The 19,732-nt window shown below is 46.7% G+C and overlaps 1 protein-coding gene across 1 annotated transcript in view; it reads right to left on the minus strand.

The window, feature by feature from the left end:
• LOC311112888 (5,6-dihydroxyindole-2-carboxylic acid oxidase-like) overlaps nucleotides 1–19,732 on the minus strand; it is a gene marked incomplete at both ends in the record, with an annotated part of 31,682 nt that overhangs the window by 6,312 nt on the left and 5,638 nt on the right. Inside the window, 4 exons of the mRNA XM_084156028.1 lie at nucleotides 2,364–2,543; nucleotides 2,875–3,042; nucleotides 7,739–7,943; nucleotides 9,041–9,363. Coding sequence (XP_084012154.1) covers nucleotides 2,364–2,543; nucleotides 2,875–3,042; nucleotides 7,739–7,943; nucleotides 9,041–9,363 — 876 coding nt within the window. The remainder of the gene's footprint in view (nucleotides 1–2,363; nucleotides 2,544–2,874; nucleotides 3,043–7,738; nucleotides 7,944–9,040; nucleotides 9,364–19,732) is intronic.

The following is a 19,732-nucleotide window of genomic DNA, read 5'->3' on the forward strand; positions in this document are numbered from 1 at the left end:
ATGAAACAACCAGAATACCCAACATAGAAATACACCCAACCAAGGAAAATGAACAACCCTGGCTCAATAATAAAGTCCATGGAGCCAGAGTGTCACACTGTAAAATACAGCATATTCAACAAACACATACACTGAGTGTACAAAACATTAAGAACACCTGCTCTTTCCATGACATAGACTGACCAGGTGAATCCAGGTGAAAGCTATGGTCCCTTATTGATGTCACTTGTTAAATCCACTTCAATCAGTGTAGATGAAGGGGAGGAGACAGATTAAAGAAGGATTTTTAAGCCTTCAGACAATTGAGACATGGATTGTGTACAGTCGTGGTCAAAAGTTTTGAGAATGACACAAATATTAATTTTCACAATGTCTGCTGCCTCAGTTTCTATGATGGCAATTTGCATATCCTCCAGAATGTTATGAAGAGTGATCAGATGAATTGCAATTAATTGCAAAGTCCCTCTTTGCCATGAAAATGAATTTAATCCCCCAAAAACATTTCCACTGCATTTCAGCCCTGCCACAAAAGGACCAGCTGACATCATGTCAGTGATTCTCTCGTTAACACAGGTGAGAGTGTTGATGAGGACAAGGCTGGAGATCACTCTGTCATGCTGATTGAGTTAGAATAACAGACTGGAAGCTTTAAAAGGAGGTTGGTGCTTGAAATCTTTGTTCTTCCTCTGTTAACCATGGTTACCTGCAAGGAAACACGTGCCGTCATCATTGCTTTGCACAAAAAGGGCTTCACAGGCAAGGATATTGCTGCTAGTAAGATTGCACCTAAATCAACCATTTATCGGATCATCAAGAACTTCAAGGAGAGAGGTTCAATTGTTGTGAAGAAGAAAGTCCAGCAAGCGCCAAGACCGTCTCCTAAAGTTGATTCAGCTGCGGGATCGGGGCACCACCAGTGCAGAGCTTGCTCAGGAATGGCAGCAGGCAGGTGTGAGTGCATCTTCACGCACAGTGAGGCAAAGACTTTTGGAGGATGGCCTGGTGTCAAGAAGGGCAGCAAGGAAGCCACTTCTCTCCAGGAAAAACATCAGGGACAGAATGATATTCTGCAAAAGGTACAGGGATTGGACTGCTGAGGACTGGGGTAAAGTCATTTTCTCTGATGAATCACCTTTCCAATTGTTTGGGGCATCCGGAAAAAAGCTTGTCCGGAGAAGACAAGGTGAGCGCTACCATCAGTCCTGTGTCATGCCAACAGTAAAGCATCCTGAGACCATTCAGGTGTGGGGTTGCTTCTCAGCCAAGGGAGTGGGCTCACTCACAATTTTGCCTAAGAACACAGCCATGAATAAAGAATGGTACCAACACATCCTCCGAGAGCAACTTCTCCCAACCATCCAAGAACAGTTTGGTGACGAACAATGCCTTTTCCAGCATGATGGAGCACCTTGCCATAAGGCAAAAGTGATAACTAAGTGGCTCGGGAAACAAAACATCGACATTTTGGGTCCATGGCCAGGAAACTTCCCAGACATTAATCCCATTAAGAACTTGTGGTCAATCCTCAAGAGTCGGGTGGACAAACAAAAACCCACACATTCTGACAAACTCCAAGCATTGATTATGCAAGAATGGGCTGCCATCAGTCAGGATGTGGCCCAGAAGTTAATTGACAGCATGCCAGGGCGGATTGCAGAGGTCTTGAAAAAGAAGGGTCAACACTGCAAATATTGACTCTTTGCATAAACGTAATGTAATTGTCAATAAAGCCTTTGACACTTATGGAATGCTTGTAATTATACTTCAGTATACCATAGTAACATCTGACAAAAATATCTAAAAACACTAAAGCAGCAAACTTTGTGAAGACAAATACTTGTGTCATTCTCAAAACTTTTGTCCACGACTGTATGTGTGCCATTCAGAGGGTGAATGGGCAAGACAAAATATTTAAGTGCCTTTGAACGGGGTATGGTAGTAGGTGCCAGGCACCAGTTTGTGTTAAGAACTGCAAAGCTGCTGGGGTTTTCATGCTCAACAGTTTCCAGTGTGTATCAAGAATGATCCACCACCCAAAGGACATCCAGCCAACTTGACACAACTGTGGGAAGCATTGGAGTCAACATGGGCCAGCATCCATGTGGAACGCTTTTGACACCTTGTAGAGTCCATGCCCTGACGAATTGAGGCTGTTCTGAGGGCAAAAGGGGGAGGGGGGGAGGGGGTGTAACGCAATATTAGGAAGGTATTCTTAATGTTTTGTACACTCAGTGTAGATGAGTTAGTAAAAGGATGGAAGAGCATCATATTTTCAGAAAAGCAAGCACAGACAAAGATACTAGCACAGGAAGACAATGATCAGGTCTTGAACATGAGATCAATAGTAGAATGGGATCTATTACCAGGGGCGTGCCTCCTGAGCCACTCGTCAAAGATGGCGTCGGTGAAAGTGTGGAGCAGCACGAAGATGGGGTCGTTGGGCGAGAGGTGGGTCTGCCCGCCTGTTCCGTTCAGAAACAGGTGGGCCAGGTTGTGAAGGCTCCGTACCACAGGGTCGTAGTTTCCCTGGGGGGCGCTATAGCCTGCGCACACAACACAAGTAGTTGGTGGATTAAACACAGGGAACCATGTTTAATGGATGTGAAACTCGCCCGTAGCCTTTTGGCTGGAGTACATCAGTGACATCACACCTTCCCTGAGATCTAAAGCTCACGGAGTGACAGACTTGTCTCTTTCTCTGTCGGTTTTGTGTGTGTGTGTGTGTCTGCATGTGGGTGTGTGTCAGCATGCACAACAACCCTCAATGTTCAGTGTGTGTAAGCATATGTACAGGATGTGTAGGTGTCTGTGATATCTGTGTGTGTCAATGTGAATGACTGCAACTACTGGTGTAGACCAGCAATACCCACTCACCCTCGATGGTGTTCCTGAAGCTCTCTGAGGAGGTGGAGTAGTAGGGAGGGGTGTCAAATGTGTTCACCTGCAGGCAGTCTGCAACATCCTGGGGCTCAGGGAGACGCTGCACCATGGGGTGGGCCACGTTACCTCCTGGGTTCCTCCTGATGGGGGTGGTCTCAGTGTCTAGGGGGAGAGAGAGGAGAGGGTTAAGAGGGGTCTCAGTAACCTGGGTTAATAGAGACAATAGTAAATAGACTTGGGAAGTTGGCAAGTGCTAAAGGACACACCCGGGCCCTATTTAAATACTATTTAGATGCTTCTTTCTTTCTTTTTCCCTTCCTTCCATCATTCCTTCCTTTCTTCCTTCCATCATTCCTTCCTACTTACAACCTTCCTTCCAGTAATCACTAGTTTCAAGTTTCATGTTTTAATGTCGCATTCACAAGTACAGTGAAATGCCTTTTTAGAAACTTCAAAATCCAACAATGCAATAATCAATAACAATGTAATACTAGAAAAAGAACACGAGAAAGAAGAAGAAATACGAAGAACACAATAAGTAAGTAAGTATACTATATACAGGTTCAGTTCCAATACCATATTTACAATGTGCAGGGATACTGGTGTGATGGAGGTAGATACAGTTTGTATAGGGGTAAGGTGACTAGGCAACAGGATATAAGATAAACAGAGAAGCAGTAGCTTGTATGTGAGTGGGTGTGCATGTGTGTAGAGTCAGTTTAAATGTATGTGCATATTATGTGTGAGTGAGCAGATGATGGAGTGAGTGTGTGTGTGTGTGTGTGTGTGTGTATGTAAGGCCCTGTGAGTCTGCATAGAGACAGTGCAAAAATACAAATAAAAGGTCAATAAAGACACAAGGTTAACTCAGATAGTCAGTGTAGCTATTTTGTTAGCTATTTATCAGTCTTATTGCTTGGGGATAGAAGCTGTTCAAGAGCCTGTTGGTGTCAGACTTGATGCATCGGTACCGCTTGCTGTGCGGAAGCAGAGAGAATAGCCTATGGCTTGGGTGGTTGGAGTCTTTAACAATTTTCCTTCCAAGGCCTGATATAGATGTCCTGGATGGCAGGGAGCTCAGCCCCAGTGAAATAATGGGCTGTCTGCACCACCCTCTGTAGTGCCATGCGATCGAGGGCGGTGCTATTGCCATACCAGGCAGTGATGCAGCCAGTCAAGATGCTCTCAATGTTACAGCTGTAGGACATTTTGAGAATTTGAGGGCCCATGCCAAACTTATTAAACCTCCTGAGGGGGAAGAGGCGCTGTTGCGCCTTCTTCACAACTGTGCGTGTGTGTTTAGACCATTTTAAGAGTGATTTGGACACCGAAGAACTTGAAGCTCTCGACCTGGTTCACTGCAGACCCGTCGATGTGGACTGAGGCGTGCTTGCCCCCCCCCCCCCCCCCTTTCTTGTAGTCCACGATCAGCTCCTTGGTCTTACTGACATTGAGGGAGAGGCTGTTATTCTGGCATCACACTGCCAGGTCACTGACCTCCTCCCTGTAGGCTGACTCATCGTCGCCGGTGATCAGGCCTACCATCATTGTGTCATCAGCAAACTTGATGATGGTGTTGGAGTCATGAGTGGCCATACAGTCGTGGGTGAACAGGGAGTACAGGAGGGGACTAAGCACACACCCTAGTGTTGAGGGTCAGCGAGGTGGAGGTGATGTTGCCTACCCTCACCACCTGGGGTCGGCCCGTCAGGAAATCCAGGATCCAGTTTCAGAGGGAGGTGTTCAGACCCAGAGTCTTAAGCTTGGTGACGAGCTTGGAGAGGACAATGGTATTGAACGCTGAGCTGTAGTCGATGAACAACATTCTCACACAGGTCTCTTATCTAGGTGGGTGAGAGCAGGGGAGGGTGGAGAGCAATTGAGATTGTGTAATCTATGGATCTGTTGGGGTGGTATGCAAATTGGAGTTGGTCTATGGTGTCTGGGATGTTGGAGTTAATGTGTGGCATAGCCAGCCTCTCAAAGCACTTCATGATTACAGAAGTGAGTGCTACAGGGCAGTAGTCATTGTGGCATGAAGCCTTAGAGTTCTTGGGGACAGGAATAATGGTGGTCATCTTAAAACATGTGGGGATTACAGACTGGGAGAGGTTGAAAATTACTGTGAGTATGCCTGCCAGCTGTTCTGCGAACATTCCCTAGAATATCGTCGGGCCCCGCGGCCTTGCGGGTGTTAAAGACCTTTCTCACGTTGGCCTTGGAGAGCGAGATCATCCAATCCTCTGGATCGGTGACGGCCCTCATACCCGGCACGATGTTGTTGTTGTCAAAGTGTGAAAAAAATGCATTGAGTTCGTCTGGTAGAAAGGCATCATTGGGTAGATCATGGTTGGGTCTTCCTTTGCGATCCGTAATGGACTGTAACCCCTGCCACATGCGGCGGGTGTTGAAGCCTGTGTAATATGATTCCACCTTATTCCTATATTGTCCTTTTGCTCATTTGATGACGCGGCGGTCATAGCGGGACTTCTTGTACTTATTCCTGTCCTCGGCCGTAGCGTCAGGGTTGTCTACGATAGCTCTGTGTTCGGTAGTCCTGTCCTTTAGTTTAGCCCCAACCTTGGTGTTAATCCAAGGCTTTTGATTGGAGAAGCAGCAAACCCTCACTGTTGGGACAACGTCGCCGATGCATTTCCTAATGAAGCCAGTGATGGAGTTGGTTAGCTCGTCAATGTTATCGGCGGAGTCTCGAAACCTATTCCAATCAGCACTAGCAAAGCAGTCCTGTAGCATAATCTCTGATTCTGGTGACCATTTCTCAACGGAGCGAGTCACAGGTATTTCCTGTTTGAGTTTTTGCTTGTAAGCCGAAATGCCTTCTCAAACATGTAAACTTTAATGTGCCTTAATAACAAACTTGTATGCCATCTGTAAATACGAATAAAATTGTTAAATTACGTGCCTAGTTGGTTTAGCCAAAGAAAAAGACAGCAACCTTCCCGCTAGCCATGATTGGCTGAGATAATGAGTTTGGATTGGTCTGCCATATAGCAGGCTTCTGTCAAAAAATGTATCTTGTATTAAAACCGCATAAGTGTTGCTCTCCACTTTCTGGAGGACCGAGTTTTGAAATCAGTGGAATTCGAGTATGATAGCTAAGGAGATAGAGAAAACACCTGTCTCCGGATTACATCTTCAAACTAAGGGCAACCATAGCATCCGACAGGAGACGGGTCCATCCATGAATGATGTATATGGGTAAGATAGTCTAGCTAGCTACATTTTCAGAAATTACACATTTCTAATTTTGATAGAAAGATCCATTTGCTTGGCTAGCTATAGCCTAATGTTAGCTAGCTAACATTGAACCTGGTTGGTTAGCTACCTGCAGATTCATGCAGGGTAGTAACGTCATGAATTGTGATTATGGTTAATTGTTTACCTAGCTAGCTAGCTAACGTTGGCTGGCTTGCTAGCTAACGTTACGTGTATGAACTTATTATTCGTATATCAGAGCCATTTGCTTAGTTAGCTATAGCATAATGTTAGCTAGCTAAAATTGAACCTGGCTGGTTAGATACCTGCAGATTCATGCAGGGTAGTAACATCATGAGTTGTGATTATGGTTCATTGTTTACCTAGCTAGCTAGCTAATGTTAGCTGGCTGGCTCGCTAGCTAACGTTATGTGTATGACCTTATTATTTGTATCTCAGAGCCATTTGCTTAGCTAGCTATAGCATAATGTTAGCTAGCTAACAATGAACCTGGTTGGTTAGCTACCTGCAGATTCATGCAGGGTAGTAACGTCATGAATTGGGATATGGTTCATTGTTTACCTAGCTAGCTAGCTAGCTATATGTCTTTAAAAAAGACTCCACTATGCAAGTAACCATTTCGGGTGCGTTCGTAAATTCAGTCCGGCCATCTACTCGGATTTCAGAGCACTCTCGTCTGAGTGTGCCAGAGCGCAGAATAACTGATGAATTTACGAATGTTGAATATGGCCGGTGTCAGTAAACGTCGGCAAAAAAACGTCATTAAATTGTTGCCAGCAGCACAGTTACAGTCACCAACGCACTGGATAACATGAAAACAGCCTAACTAGCTCTGCTAGGGCGAGTAAAATGGTCAGAGTGGGGTGTTCTCTCATTATGTCTCATTACTGCCATTGTGAGGTCAGAACATTCGGATCAACCCTACTCATGCGCAAGAGCGTCCGGTGTGCGCTCTGAACCGAGAGCGACATGTTTTGAATTTACGAACGGACAATCTGACAGCACAGTTGCAGTCACCAATGCTCTGGATAACATAACAGCCTAACCAGCTCTGCTAGGGCGAGTAATGTTCAGTGAGCTGTTCTGGAAGTAGCTAGCAAGTTAGCTTGGGTGCTTGCCTTCTGTTGTTACTACAGAACGCTCAGATCATCCCTTAAAGAGATGGGTGTGGCTAAATGTAAGAGGGTATGAACGATGCTGAATGGGTGTAGACAAAGAAGGGCTCTCCAGTAACAGTACCAAAAGATTCAAAGGCCATTTTTTCAAAAGTGAGTTTACAAATTTATCACCTTTCAAAGCAAAATTACTTTCCCATTGTTCCTCAACTGTAGTGTATGATAGACCATTTTGTAGCTCTGAGTCTCTACTTGTATCCAATGTAAAAAAACACAATTTCAAATGTTGCTAAGTAAGACCAATTTCAGTACATATGTCCCTTGATGTTCTAGTCATTTGTCAACCTTGCTGAGTATGTTTCTATAATCTCAATGAATTCTACCCATTTTAACATTTGGGGAGGGTGAGTTGATCCTAGATCTGTGCCTACAGGCAACTTCTACCCACCATATATGGTGTTTTCTTTCAAACTTGGAAGGATATGAGCGCACTACTGAAGGCTTACTGTTGCAGATGGTTCCCAGTGTATCATAGTCCTCCACACTCTCACAGATCACCCTCCAGTTGGAGAAGATAGAGTTGGTGCTGATGGAATTCATATCGAGGTTGCTCCTCACTCCCAATAGGTCATCTGTGCAGATGTCACAGGTGCTTCCACCAATGGCAAAGTTCCAGTAGGGCAGGGCAAAGGAAGGGTCTTGCAGCATATCCTAAATTGAGAGTAGGGTTAGAATTAATTACATAAAGGGCACACAATTATAATAATTAGTTTGTGCAATTAGAAGCCACAATAATGAACTGAAAATAAAATAGTTACAAATGGTCTTGGAGAAGTATATAGTGCCTGCATTATTTTAAGCCAACTAATGCAACAACATACAGCTGTATCACAATCTCAATATTTAGCTGCAACTGATTCAATTTTTTCAATTGTATGAAACAATGATTTGTCTTTATTGCTGAGGCCTAATATAGCCCCCATACTGACAGCCAAGATAAATATATCTGAAAACAATAAACAGTCTCTGTCAGTAATGCCAATGTGTAATGCATAATTCAAGGGATAACTTGGACAACAGATGCTCTTTTGTGTCCTATTAGAGGGGAAATCTAGGATCAGACTAGTAAACGCTTAAGCACATTTTTTGCAAAGCTTGCTTGATTATGGCACAAAATTGCTTCATCTGGAAAGATATCCTCACCCTTAATGCGGCACTAATTCAAGCAAACAATAGGTAAAGTGGGCACCGAGTGGCGCAGTGGTCTAAGGCACTGCATCGCAGTGCTAGCTGTGCCACTAGAGATCCTGGTTCGAATCCAGGCTCTGTCGTAGACGGCCGCGACCGGGAGACCCATGGGGCGGTGCACAATTGGCCCAGCGTCGTCCAGGGTAGGGGAGAGAATGGCCGGCAGGGATGTAGCTCAGTTGGTAGAGCATGGCGTTTGCAACGCCAGGGTTGTGGGTTCGATTCCCACGGGGGGCCAGTATGGAAAAAAAATATTTAAAAAATAAAATAATGTATGCACTCACTAACTGTAAGTCGCTCTGGATAAGAGCGTCTGCTAAATGACTAAAAATGTAAAGTGAAATAACTATTGATGGGTAATAAATAGGCCCAGCCTACAGATTAAAATTGATTTTGCTGGAGGTGAAAATCCATAATACCATTAGATGATTGCCTATTATATTGTGATATCCAATTGAATAGTAGGCACACTATAAAAGTAGTTATTTGCATTATTATTGACTATTTCACTTCATATTACATGCAGTGACATACATGTGATTGTTGGTACCCCATCTCACCTGCATGTCGCGCTCAAGTTGGAGCAGGTGAAACCTGTGCCAGGTCACAAACCCGGGACCTTGGTGAGAGAAGTCGACTCCGCCAAAGCTCGGCTGGCCGGCCCCAATGAAGGTCTTGCTGACCGAATAGTAGTGGGTCCACACAAAGTAATTGTAGATGGTGATGTTCTCAAACTGCGGGGTGTTTCCATCGGGTCCGAAGACATCCTGGTACCGCCGCGTAGCTATCACAATGTCTGGATGCACGGTGCGCTTGGCCTGGTCCAGTGCGGTCACGAAAGCTCGCTTCTGATCCGCACTTAGCTGCATCACGTTTCTCCGGACTGAAGGATTAAAGAGAAAAATAAAATGTGATTATCTTAATCATTAATGCGTTAATGAGCAGATTTTTTTGTGGAAAGAAATTAAGAAATTATAGGGCAGGTAGCCTAGTCACCGTTCATCTCTACGCATACACCATTGCCTGAATATGAGGCAAAAAGGTCATTATATCACTATATGTAAGGACATTCGTGTCCTTGCAAAACATTTTTGTGTTGTATGCATTCCATAGTCTGTGCAGAAATGTGTCTTTTAAACAGTTGAGTGGCAGTGCATTAAATCAAAGTTGACTTAGGGGTAGACATAACATAGTAAACGAAAATCTGGGATGCTCAAATTAGTGTGATATGTTACGTTTGGTATGGTATTCATTTGTGGATTTCCATCATCATTTGATATGTTACGAATTACAATTAATATGTTATGAATTACAATTTGTTGTCACGGATTCTGCCGAGGCTGCCCCTCCTCCTTGCTCGGGCAGGCTGCGGCGTTCGTCGTCACCGGAATACTAGCTGCTGCCGATCTATGTTCTATGTTTCTATGTTGCACCTGTTGTCTATTGTCACACACCTGTTGCCCATTATTGTAACCACGCCTTCCCTATTTAACCCAGTGGCTCCCAATGTGTTTTGTGCGTGGTTGTTTTTCGTTTCGTGTGTCGTTGGTGAGCGGGTTAGTTCCTCCCTGTGTGGAGGTATTCTGTATTGTTATCTTTACTTATTTCAGTAAAGTACGTTTCTTAGAGTTCTGTGTCCTGCGCCTGACTTCGATCCACCGCATTATACTGACACCCGTGACAGAACCACGCACCATTTATGGAGTCAGCAGGTACAGCCAGTCAGTCCGAATCGATGGAGGAACGATTTCAACGACAGGAGAGTATAATCCAGGCTCTCAGCACCGCCATGGAGAGGGTGATGAATACTATGGACAGTTGGGAGAGAGGTGGCCTTCCTACACCTCCTCCAACCACTCTACCACCCATACCACAGTCCACCCCTTCGCCACCTGGGCCCAGTGGGATTCGGCTCTCGCTCCCGAGGGCATATGACGGTACACCAGCCGGGTGTCAGGGTTTCCTTCTCCAGGTAGAGCTCTACCTGGCAACCATTCACCCGGCGCCCTCGGGATACGAGAGCGTGTCCGACCTCATCTCCTGTCTGTCGAGGAAGGCGCTCGAGTGGGCCAACGCCGAGTGGGGAGGAATTGACGCTACATCGGTCCGCTACGAGGATTTCACCCACCGCTTCCGGGTGGTATTCGATCATCCACCGGAGGGGAGAGCGGCGGGCGACCGTCTGTTCCACCTAAGACAGGAGAGGAGGAGCGCCCAGGATTTTGCGCTGGATGTCAGGACATTGGCAGCCAGCGCAGGATGGAATGAGAGGGCCCTGATCGACCACTATCGTTGCAGCCTAAGGGAGGACGTTCGGCGGGAACTGGCCTGCAGGGATACGAATCTCAACCTGGACCAACTGGTGGAGATGTCTATCAGGCTGGATAACCTGTTGGAGACCCGCGGACGTTCTGATCAGGGCCCATTCATTGCATCCCCCAGCACCTCCGACTCTACCCCCATGGAGCTCAGAGTTGCTGCGCTTAGGGAGACCAGAAGAGGGGCCGTCCCCTGCACCAACTGTGGCCGCAGAGGACACACTGCCAAGATAGCGTAGCAGTGTGGTCGTGTTCTCTTGTGTGTCCATGTAAATAGCCTGTTTTTTGTATTTGTATTTTTATTTTACGTATATATTTCCCTATCACACTTTTCATCCTTCTACTAAATATACTTTCCTGCAATCCGCCTCACTCAATGCGGAACGGATTCTATTATTTACTCACCTTTATCTAGAATCTCCAGTTGAAACTAGCTAGCCAGCTAACTAGCTAACTAGCTACTTCCTATTAGCCGCCGTTAGCGGTTTTCACCCAGAACATAAGATTTTCTTATGAATCACTGGACCATAACACCGGATCTAGCTAGCCGCAACCGAATGGATGTCGAATGGATGTTGCTGTAGGCTAATCACCACTGCCCCCGTAGCACCAGTTAGCCTTGAGCCTTGAGCTAGCCCCGGCTATCTACCTCTCTGTCTACCGGACGGGAGTAGCCAGCGAACCAGCTAACTAACTACTTGCTATTAGCCACCGTTAGCGGCTTTTCTCCATTGTTCGTGGCCTGCACTACCTACCAGCCAGCTCTAGCCTGGACTATTATCGGCCAGTCTGCACTGTCTGCACAGCGAGTTATCGACCCAGAACCTATCCGATTTTCTGCCGGAATCACTGAATCACTGGACCATTAACACTAGAGAATCGCAACTAGCTAGCTGCAACCAAATGAACGTTGTTGTTGGCTAATCAGCCTTGAGCTAGCCTTGAGTCAGGCACATCTCCCGGCTATCTACCTCTCTGTCAACCAGACGGGACCTCCTAGAGTCGACACGGAGCCCTGCCGATCCATCACGACTGGTCTGCTGACGTAATCGTCTGTGGTTTCAACAGGCTTCCCGTTGCGACGACCATGAAGATCCATCTGCTAGCCCCAGCCCGCTAGCACACGCAAACTACAACCGTGCTTCCTGCTCACTGTGCTGAAGCACCAATTTGAACTGCTCTCGGACTCACATATTGCTGTTCACTGGACCTTATGATCACTCAGCTGCACAGCTGATGCCTGCTGGACTGTTCCTTTACACAGTACCCTGTCCTGTTTATTCTGTTTAGCCTCAGCCCAAACTTTATCGCCATTACCAGTTGTTGTCTTAGCTCTCTCTAATAACACCTGTGATTGCTTTATGCCTCTCTCCCATGTCAATATGCCTTGCCTATTGCTGTTCCAGTTAGTTCTTATTATACAATTTCACTGTAGAACCCCAAGTCCCTCTCAAACTGCCTCAAATAGTTCCTTTGTTCCACCCCCAATACACGCCGAGAACGGCTCAATCGGTGCCTCCAGTGATGCTATCTCTTTCATTGTTACCAAACGCTTAGGTTTACCTCCACTGTACTCATATCCTTCCATATCCTTGTCTGTACATAATGCCCTGAATTTTTCTACAACACCCGGAAATCTGCCCCCTTTATTTTCTGTACCCAACGCACTAGAAAACCAGTTCTTAAAGCCTTTAGCCGTATCCTTATTCTAGTCCTCCTCTGTTCCTCTGGTGATGTAGAGGCTAACACAGGCCCTGCAGCCCCCAGTATCACTCCTACTCCCCAGGAGCTATCATTTGTTGACTTCTGTAACCGTAAAAGCCTTGGTTTTCTGCACGTTAATATCAGAAGCCTCCTTCCTAAGTTTGAGTTATTCACTGCGTTAGCCAACCCTGATGTTCTAGCAGTGTCTGAATCCTGGCTTAGGAAGGCCACCAACAATTCTGAAATGTCCATCCCCAACTACAACATTTTTCATCTAGATAGAACTGCCAAAGGGGCGGAGTTGCAATCTACTGTAGAGATAGCCTGCAGAGCTCTATCATACTGTCCAGGTCTGTGCCCAAACAGTTTGAGCTTCTACTTCTAAAAATCCACCTTTCCAGAAATAAGTCTCTCACTGTTGCCGCTTGCTACAGACCCCCCTCATCCCCCAGCTGTGCCCTGGACCCCATATGTGAATTGATTGCCCCCCATTTATCCTCAGAGTTCGTACTGCTTGGTGACCTAAATTGGGATATGCTTAACACCCCGGCCATACTACAATCCAAACTAGATAACATCAATCTCACACAAATTATCAACGAACCTACCAGGTACAACCCTAAATCCGTAAACATGGGTACCCTCATAGATATCAATAACTTACCCTCTAAATACACCTCCGCTGTCTTCAACCAGGATCTCAGCGATCACTGCCTTATTGCCTGCGTCCGTAACGGGTCCGCAGTCATACGACCACCCCTCATCACTGTCAAACTCACCCTAAAACACTTTAGCGAGCAGGCCTTCCTAATTGACCTGGCCCAGGTATCCTGGATGGATATAGATCTCATTCCGTCAGTAGAGGATGCCTGGTTTTCTTTAAAAGTAATTTCCTCTCAATCTTAAATAAACATGCCCCATTCAAAAAAGACAGAACTAAGAACAGATATAGCCCCTGGTTCTCCTCAGACTTGACTGCCCTTGACCAGCACAAAAACATCCTGTGGGACACTGTAAAGCCATGGAGAATAAGAGCACTTCCTCCCAGCTGCCCACTGCACTAAGGCTAGGAAACACTATCATCACCGATAAATCTACAATAATCGAGAATTTCAACAAGCATTTTGCTACGGCTGGCCATGCTTTCCACCTGGCTACCACTACCCGGGCCACCAGCTCTGCACCCTCCGCTGCAACTTGCCCATGCCCCCCCCACTTATCCTTCACACAAATTCAGACAGCTGATGTTCTGAAAGAGCTGTAAAATCTGGACCCCTACAAATCAGCTGGGCTAGACAATCTGGACCCTTTCTTTCCAAAACTAGCCGCCAAAATTGTCGCAACCCCTATTACTAGCCTGTTCAACCTCTCTTTCGTAACGTCTGAGATCCCCAGAGATTGGAAAGCTGCCACGGTCATCCCCCTCTTCAAAGGGGGTGACACTCTAGATCCAAACTGTTACAGACCTATATCCATCCTGCCCTGCCTTTCGAACGTTTTTGAAAGCCAAGTTAACAAACAGATCACCGACCATTTCGAATCCCACCGTACCTTCTCCGCTATGCAATCCGGTTTCCGAGCTGGTCATGGGTGCACCTCAGCCACGCTCAAGGTCCTAAACGATATTATAACCGCGATCGATAATAGACAGTACTGTGCAGCCGTCTTCATCGACCTGGCCAAGGCTTTCGACTCTGTCAACCACCGCATTCTTATTGGCAGACTAAATAGCCTTGGTTTCTCAAATGACTGCCTTGCCTGGTTCACCAACTACTTCTCAAATAGAGTTCAATGTGTCAAATCGGAGGGCCTGTTGTCTGGACCTATGGCAGTCTCTATGGGGGTGCCACAGGGTTCAATTCTTGGGCCGACTCTTCTCCGTGTATATCAATAATGTCGCTCTTGCTGCTGGTGACTCTCAGATCCACCTCTATGCAGACGACACCATTTTGTATACATCTGGCCCTTCATTGGACACTGTGTTAACAAACCTCCAGACGAGCTTCAATGCCATACAACACTCCTTCAATAGCCTCCAACTGCTCTTAAACACTAGTAAAACTAAATGCATGCTCTTCAATCGAACGCTGCTGGCACCTGCCCACACGACTAGAATCACTACTCTCGACGGGTCTGTCTTAGAGTATGTGGACAACTACAAATACCTAGGTGTCAGGTTAAACTGTAAACTCTCCTTCCCGACTCACATTAAGAATCTCCAATCCAAAGTTAAATCTAGAATCGGCTTCCTATTTCGCAACAAAGCCTCCTTCACTCATGCTGCCAAACATGCCCTCGTAAAACGGACTATCCTACCGATCCTTGACTTCGGCTATGTCATTTACAAAATAGCCTCCAACACTCTACTCAGCAAATTGGATGTAGTCTATCACAGTGCCATCCGTTTTGTCACCAAAGCCCCATATACAGTGGGGAAAAAAAGTATTTAGTCAGCCACCAATTGTGCAAGTTCTCCCACTTAAAAAGATGAGAGAGGCCTGCAATTTTCATCATAGGTACACGTCAACTATGACAGACAAATTGAGGAAAAAAATTCCAGAAAATCACATTGTAGGATTTTTAATGAATTTATTTGCAAATTATGGTGGAAAATAAGTATTTGGTCACCTACAAACAAGCAAGATTTCTGTCTCTCACAGACCTGTAACTTCTTCTTTAAGAGGCTCCTCTGTCCTCCACTCGTTACCTGTATTAATGGCACCTGTTTGAACTTGTTATCAGTATAAAATACACTTGCCCACAAGCTCAAACAGTCACACTCCAAACTCCACTATGGCCAAGACCAAAGAGCTGTCAAAGGAAACCAGAAACAATATTGTAGACTTGCACCAGGCTGGGAAGACTGAATCTGCAATAAGTAAGCAGCTTGGTTTGAAGAAATCAACTGTGGGAGCAATTATTAGGAAATGGAAGGCATACAAGATCACTGATAATCTCCCTCGATCTGGGGCTCCACGAAAGATCTCACCCCGTGGGGTCAAAATAATCACAAGACCGGTGAGCAAAAATCCCAGAACCACACGGGGGGACCTAGTGAATGACCTGCAGAGAGCTGGGACATAAGTAACAAAGCCTACCATCAGTAACACACTACGCCGCCAGGGACTTAAATCCTGCAATGCCAGACGTGTCCCCCTGCTTAAGCCAGTACATGTCCAGGCCCGTCTGAAGTTTGCTAGAGTGCATTTGGATGATCCAGAAAGGATTGGGAGAATGTCATATGGTCAGATGAAACCAAAATATAACTTTTTGGTAAAAACTCAACTCGTCGTGTTTGGAGGACAAAGAATGCTGAGTTGCATCCAAAGAACACCATACCTACTGTGAAGCATGGGGGTGGAAACATCATGCTTTGTGGCTGTTTTTCTGCAAAGGGACCAGGACGACTGATTCGTGTAAAGGAAAGAATGAATGGGGCCATGTATCGTGAGATTATGAGTGAAAACCTCCTTCCATCAGCAAGGGCATTGAAGATGAAACGTGGCTGGGCCTTTCAGTATGACAATGATCCCAAACACACCGCCCGGGCAACGAAGGAAGAAGCATTTCAAGGTCCTGGAATGGCCTAGCCAGTCTCCAGATCTCAACCCCATAGAAAATATTTGGAGGGAGTTGAAAGTCCGTGTTGGCCAGCGACAGCCCCAAAACATCACTGCTCTAGAGGAGATCTGCATGGAGGAATGGGCCAAAATACCAGCAACAGTGTGTGAAAATCTTGTGAAGACTTACAGAAAACGTTTGACCTGTGTCATTGCCAACAAAGGGTATATAACAAAGTATTGAGAAACTTTTGTTATTCACCAAATACTTATTTTCCACCATAATTTGCAAATAAATTCATTAAAAATCATACAATGTGATTTTCTGGATTTTCTTTCCTCATTTTGTCTGTCATAGTTGACGTGTACCTATGATGAAAATTACAGGCCTCTCTCATCTTTTTAAGTGGGAGAACTTGCACAATTGGTGGCTGACTAAATACTTTTTTTCCCCACTGTACTACCCACCACTGGGTTGGCTGGTCCTCACTACATATTTGTCGCCAAACCCACTGGCTCCAGGCCATCTATAAATCACTGCTAGGCAAATCCCCGCCTTATCTTAGCTCATTGGTCACCATAGCAACACCCACCCGTAGTATGCGCTCCAGCAGGTATATCTCACTGGTCATCCCCAAAGCCAACACCTCCTTTGGCCGCCATTCCTTCCAGTTCTCTGCTGCCAATGACTGGAACGAATTGCAAAAATCTCTGAAGCTGGAGACTCTTATCTCCCTCACTAACTTTAAGCATCAGTTGTCAGAGCACCTTACTGATCACTGCACCTGTACACAGCCCATCTGAAATTAGCCCACCCAACTACCTCATCCCCATATTGTTATTTATTTTGCTCATTTGCACCCCAGTATCTCTGTTTGCACATCATCTCTTGCACATCTATCATTCCAGTGTTACTACTAATTGTAATTATTTTGCCCTATAGCCTATGTATTGCCTTACCTCCATAACTTGCTACATTTGCACACACTGTATATATTTTCTCTTGTATTTTTGACTTTATGTTTTGTTTTACCCCATATGTAACTCTGTGTTGTTGTTATCGCACTGCTTTGTTTTATCTTGGCCAGGTCGCAGTTGTAAATAAGAACTTGTTCTCAACTGGCTTACCTGGTTAAATAAAGGTGAAATAAAAAAATTAAAAACTGTGGGTCGGTGCTGGGGAGGGTCCCCAGGGAGTCGAGGCAGTAAGCAGAGCACTGGTCGACCATCTCAGGTGAGTAAGCACCCGACTCACCCAGAGCTCCCTGTTGGTCAGTTGTGTATAGAGGTTGTTTTTCCAGAGTTTTCTCCTCATTCCCAGCATAAGGCGCTAGTAGATTCAGGCGCAGCTGGGAATTTTATTGATCGTCAATATTCACATAGTTTAGGAATTCCTACTGTTCGTGTTGATGTGCCCTTCCCTGTCCACGCATTAGATAGTCGCCCGCTAGGGTCAGGCCTATTCAGGGAGGTTACCGCACCACTCTTAAATGAGGACACAGGGGGGTCATGAGGAAAGGATTAGTCTCTATCTTATTGATTCTCCTGCGTATCCTGTGGTTTTGGGACTTCCCTGGTTAACCACTCATGACCCCACTATTTCCTGGCAACAGAGGGCTCTCAAGGGATGGTCCAGTCAATGCTCAGGGAGGTGTGTAGGGGTTTCCTTGGGGGCTACTACGGTGGAGAGTCCAAACCAGGTCTCCACAGTGCACATTCCTTCCGAGTATGCCGATTTGGCTCTCGCCTTCAGTAAAAAGAGGTCGACTAAATTACCACCCCATCGTCCGGGGGATTGTGCGATAAATCTCCAGGTAGGCGCTGCACTTCCCCGGAGTCACATGTATCCTCTGTCACAGGCGGAGAAGGCGGCTATGGAAACATATGTCTCCAAATCTCTGAGACAGGGATACATTCGGCCTTCCACTTCACCTGTTTCCTCAAGTTTCTTTTTCGTGAAGAAGAAGGATGGTGGGTTACGCCCGTGCATTGATTACCGTGGGCTTAATCAGATCACTGTCAAGTACAGCTATCCCTTACCTCTGATAGCTTGTATGACGGAATTACTGCACGGGGCGCGCTTCTTCACAAAATTGGATCTCAGGAGCGCGTACAATCTGGTGCGTATTCGGGAGGGAGATGAGTGGATGACGGCATTCAGCACCACCTCAGGACACTATGAGTACCTCGTCATGCCATACGGGTTGATGAATGCTCCATCAGTCTTCCAAGCCTTTGTCGATGAGATTTTCAGGGATCTGCACAGACAGGGTGTAGTGGTGTATATTGATGACATTCTCATATACTCCGCTACACGGGCCGAGCACGTGTCCCTGGTGCGTAAAGTACTTGGACGACTGTTGAAGCATGACCTGTATGCCAAGGCGGAGAAATGCCTGTTCTTTCAGGAGTCCATCTCCTTCCTAGGGTACCACATGTCCGAGTCTGGTGTGAGGATGGAGAGTGACCGCATTTCGGCCGTGCGTAATTGGCCGACTCCAACCACAGTGAAGGAGGTGCAGCAATTTTGGGGGTTTGCCAATTACTACCGGAGGTTTATCCGGGGCTTTGGTCAGGTAGCGGCTCCCATTACCTCATTGCTGAAGGGGGAACCGGTGCGTCTGCGGTGGTCAGCTGAGGCGGACAGGGCGTTCAATCATCTGAAGAACCTGTTTACCTCGGCTCCAGTGCTGGATCATCCGGATGAGGACGCGTCGGAGGCTGGGATAGGTGCTGAACTTTCCCAGCGCTCGGGCACACCACCCAAGCTCCGCCCCTGTGCGTTCTTTTCGAAGAAGCTCAGTCCAGCGGAGCGCAACTATGATGAGGGGGACCAGGAGCTGTTGGCTGTAGTCCAAGCCCTGAAAGCATGGAGACATTGGCTTGAGGGGGCTAACCACCCTTTTCTCATTTTGACTGACCACCGCAATCTGGAGTACATCCGGGCGGCGAAGAGATTAAACCCTCGCCAGGCAAGGTGGTCAGTGTTTCTCACCCGTTTTTGTTTCACCCTTTCGTACAGGCCAGGTTCCCAGAACGTCCTGCTGCCTCATTCCTCTGCCCGGTCTCCCTACGGCCCTACAGACTGCTGAGGCCCTATTTACACACGTCTTCCAGCACTATGGGATACCTGAGGATATAGTGTCTGATCGGGGTTCCCAGTTCACCTCAAGGGTTTGGAGGGCGTTCATGGAACGTCTGGGAGTCTCGGTCAGCCTGACCTCAGGGTTTCACCCCGAGAGTAACGGGCAGGTGGAGAGAGTCAACCAGGAGGTGGGTAGGTTTCTGAGGTCGTATTGCCAGGACCGGCGGGGGGAGTGGTCGGTTTTCCTCCCCTGGGCAGAGATGGCCCAAAACTCACTCCGCCAATCCTCCACTAACCTTACTCCATTCCAGTGTGTATTAGGTTATCAGCCGGTTCTGGCACCTTGGCATCAGAGCCAGATCGAGGCACCTGCGGTGGATGACTGGTTTCGGTGCTCACAGGAGACCTGGAACGCTGCCCATGTGCGCCTGCAGTGGGCCATCGGGCGGCAGAAGACGAGCGCCGACCGCCACCACAGTGAGGCTCCGATGTATGCACCGGGGGACCGGGTCTGGATCTCAACCCGAAACCTGCCCCTTCGGCGGTTTGTGGGCCATTTAAAGTCCTGAGGAGATTGAACGAGGT

The sequence above is a fragment of the Coregonus lavaretus genome (genome assembly GCF_964263955.1).
Source record: "Coregonus lavaretus genome assembly, chromosome: 39".
NCBI classification, from domain to species: Eukaryota; Metazoa; Chordata; class Actinopteri; order Salmoniformes; family Salmonidae; genus Coregonus; species Coregonus lavaretus.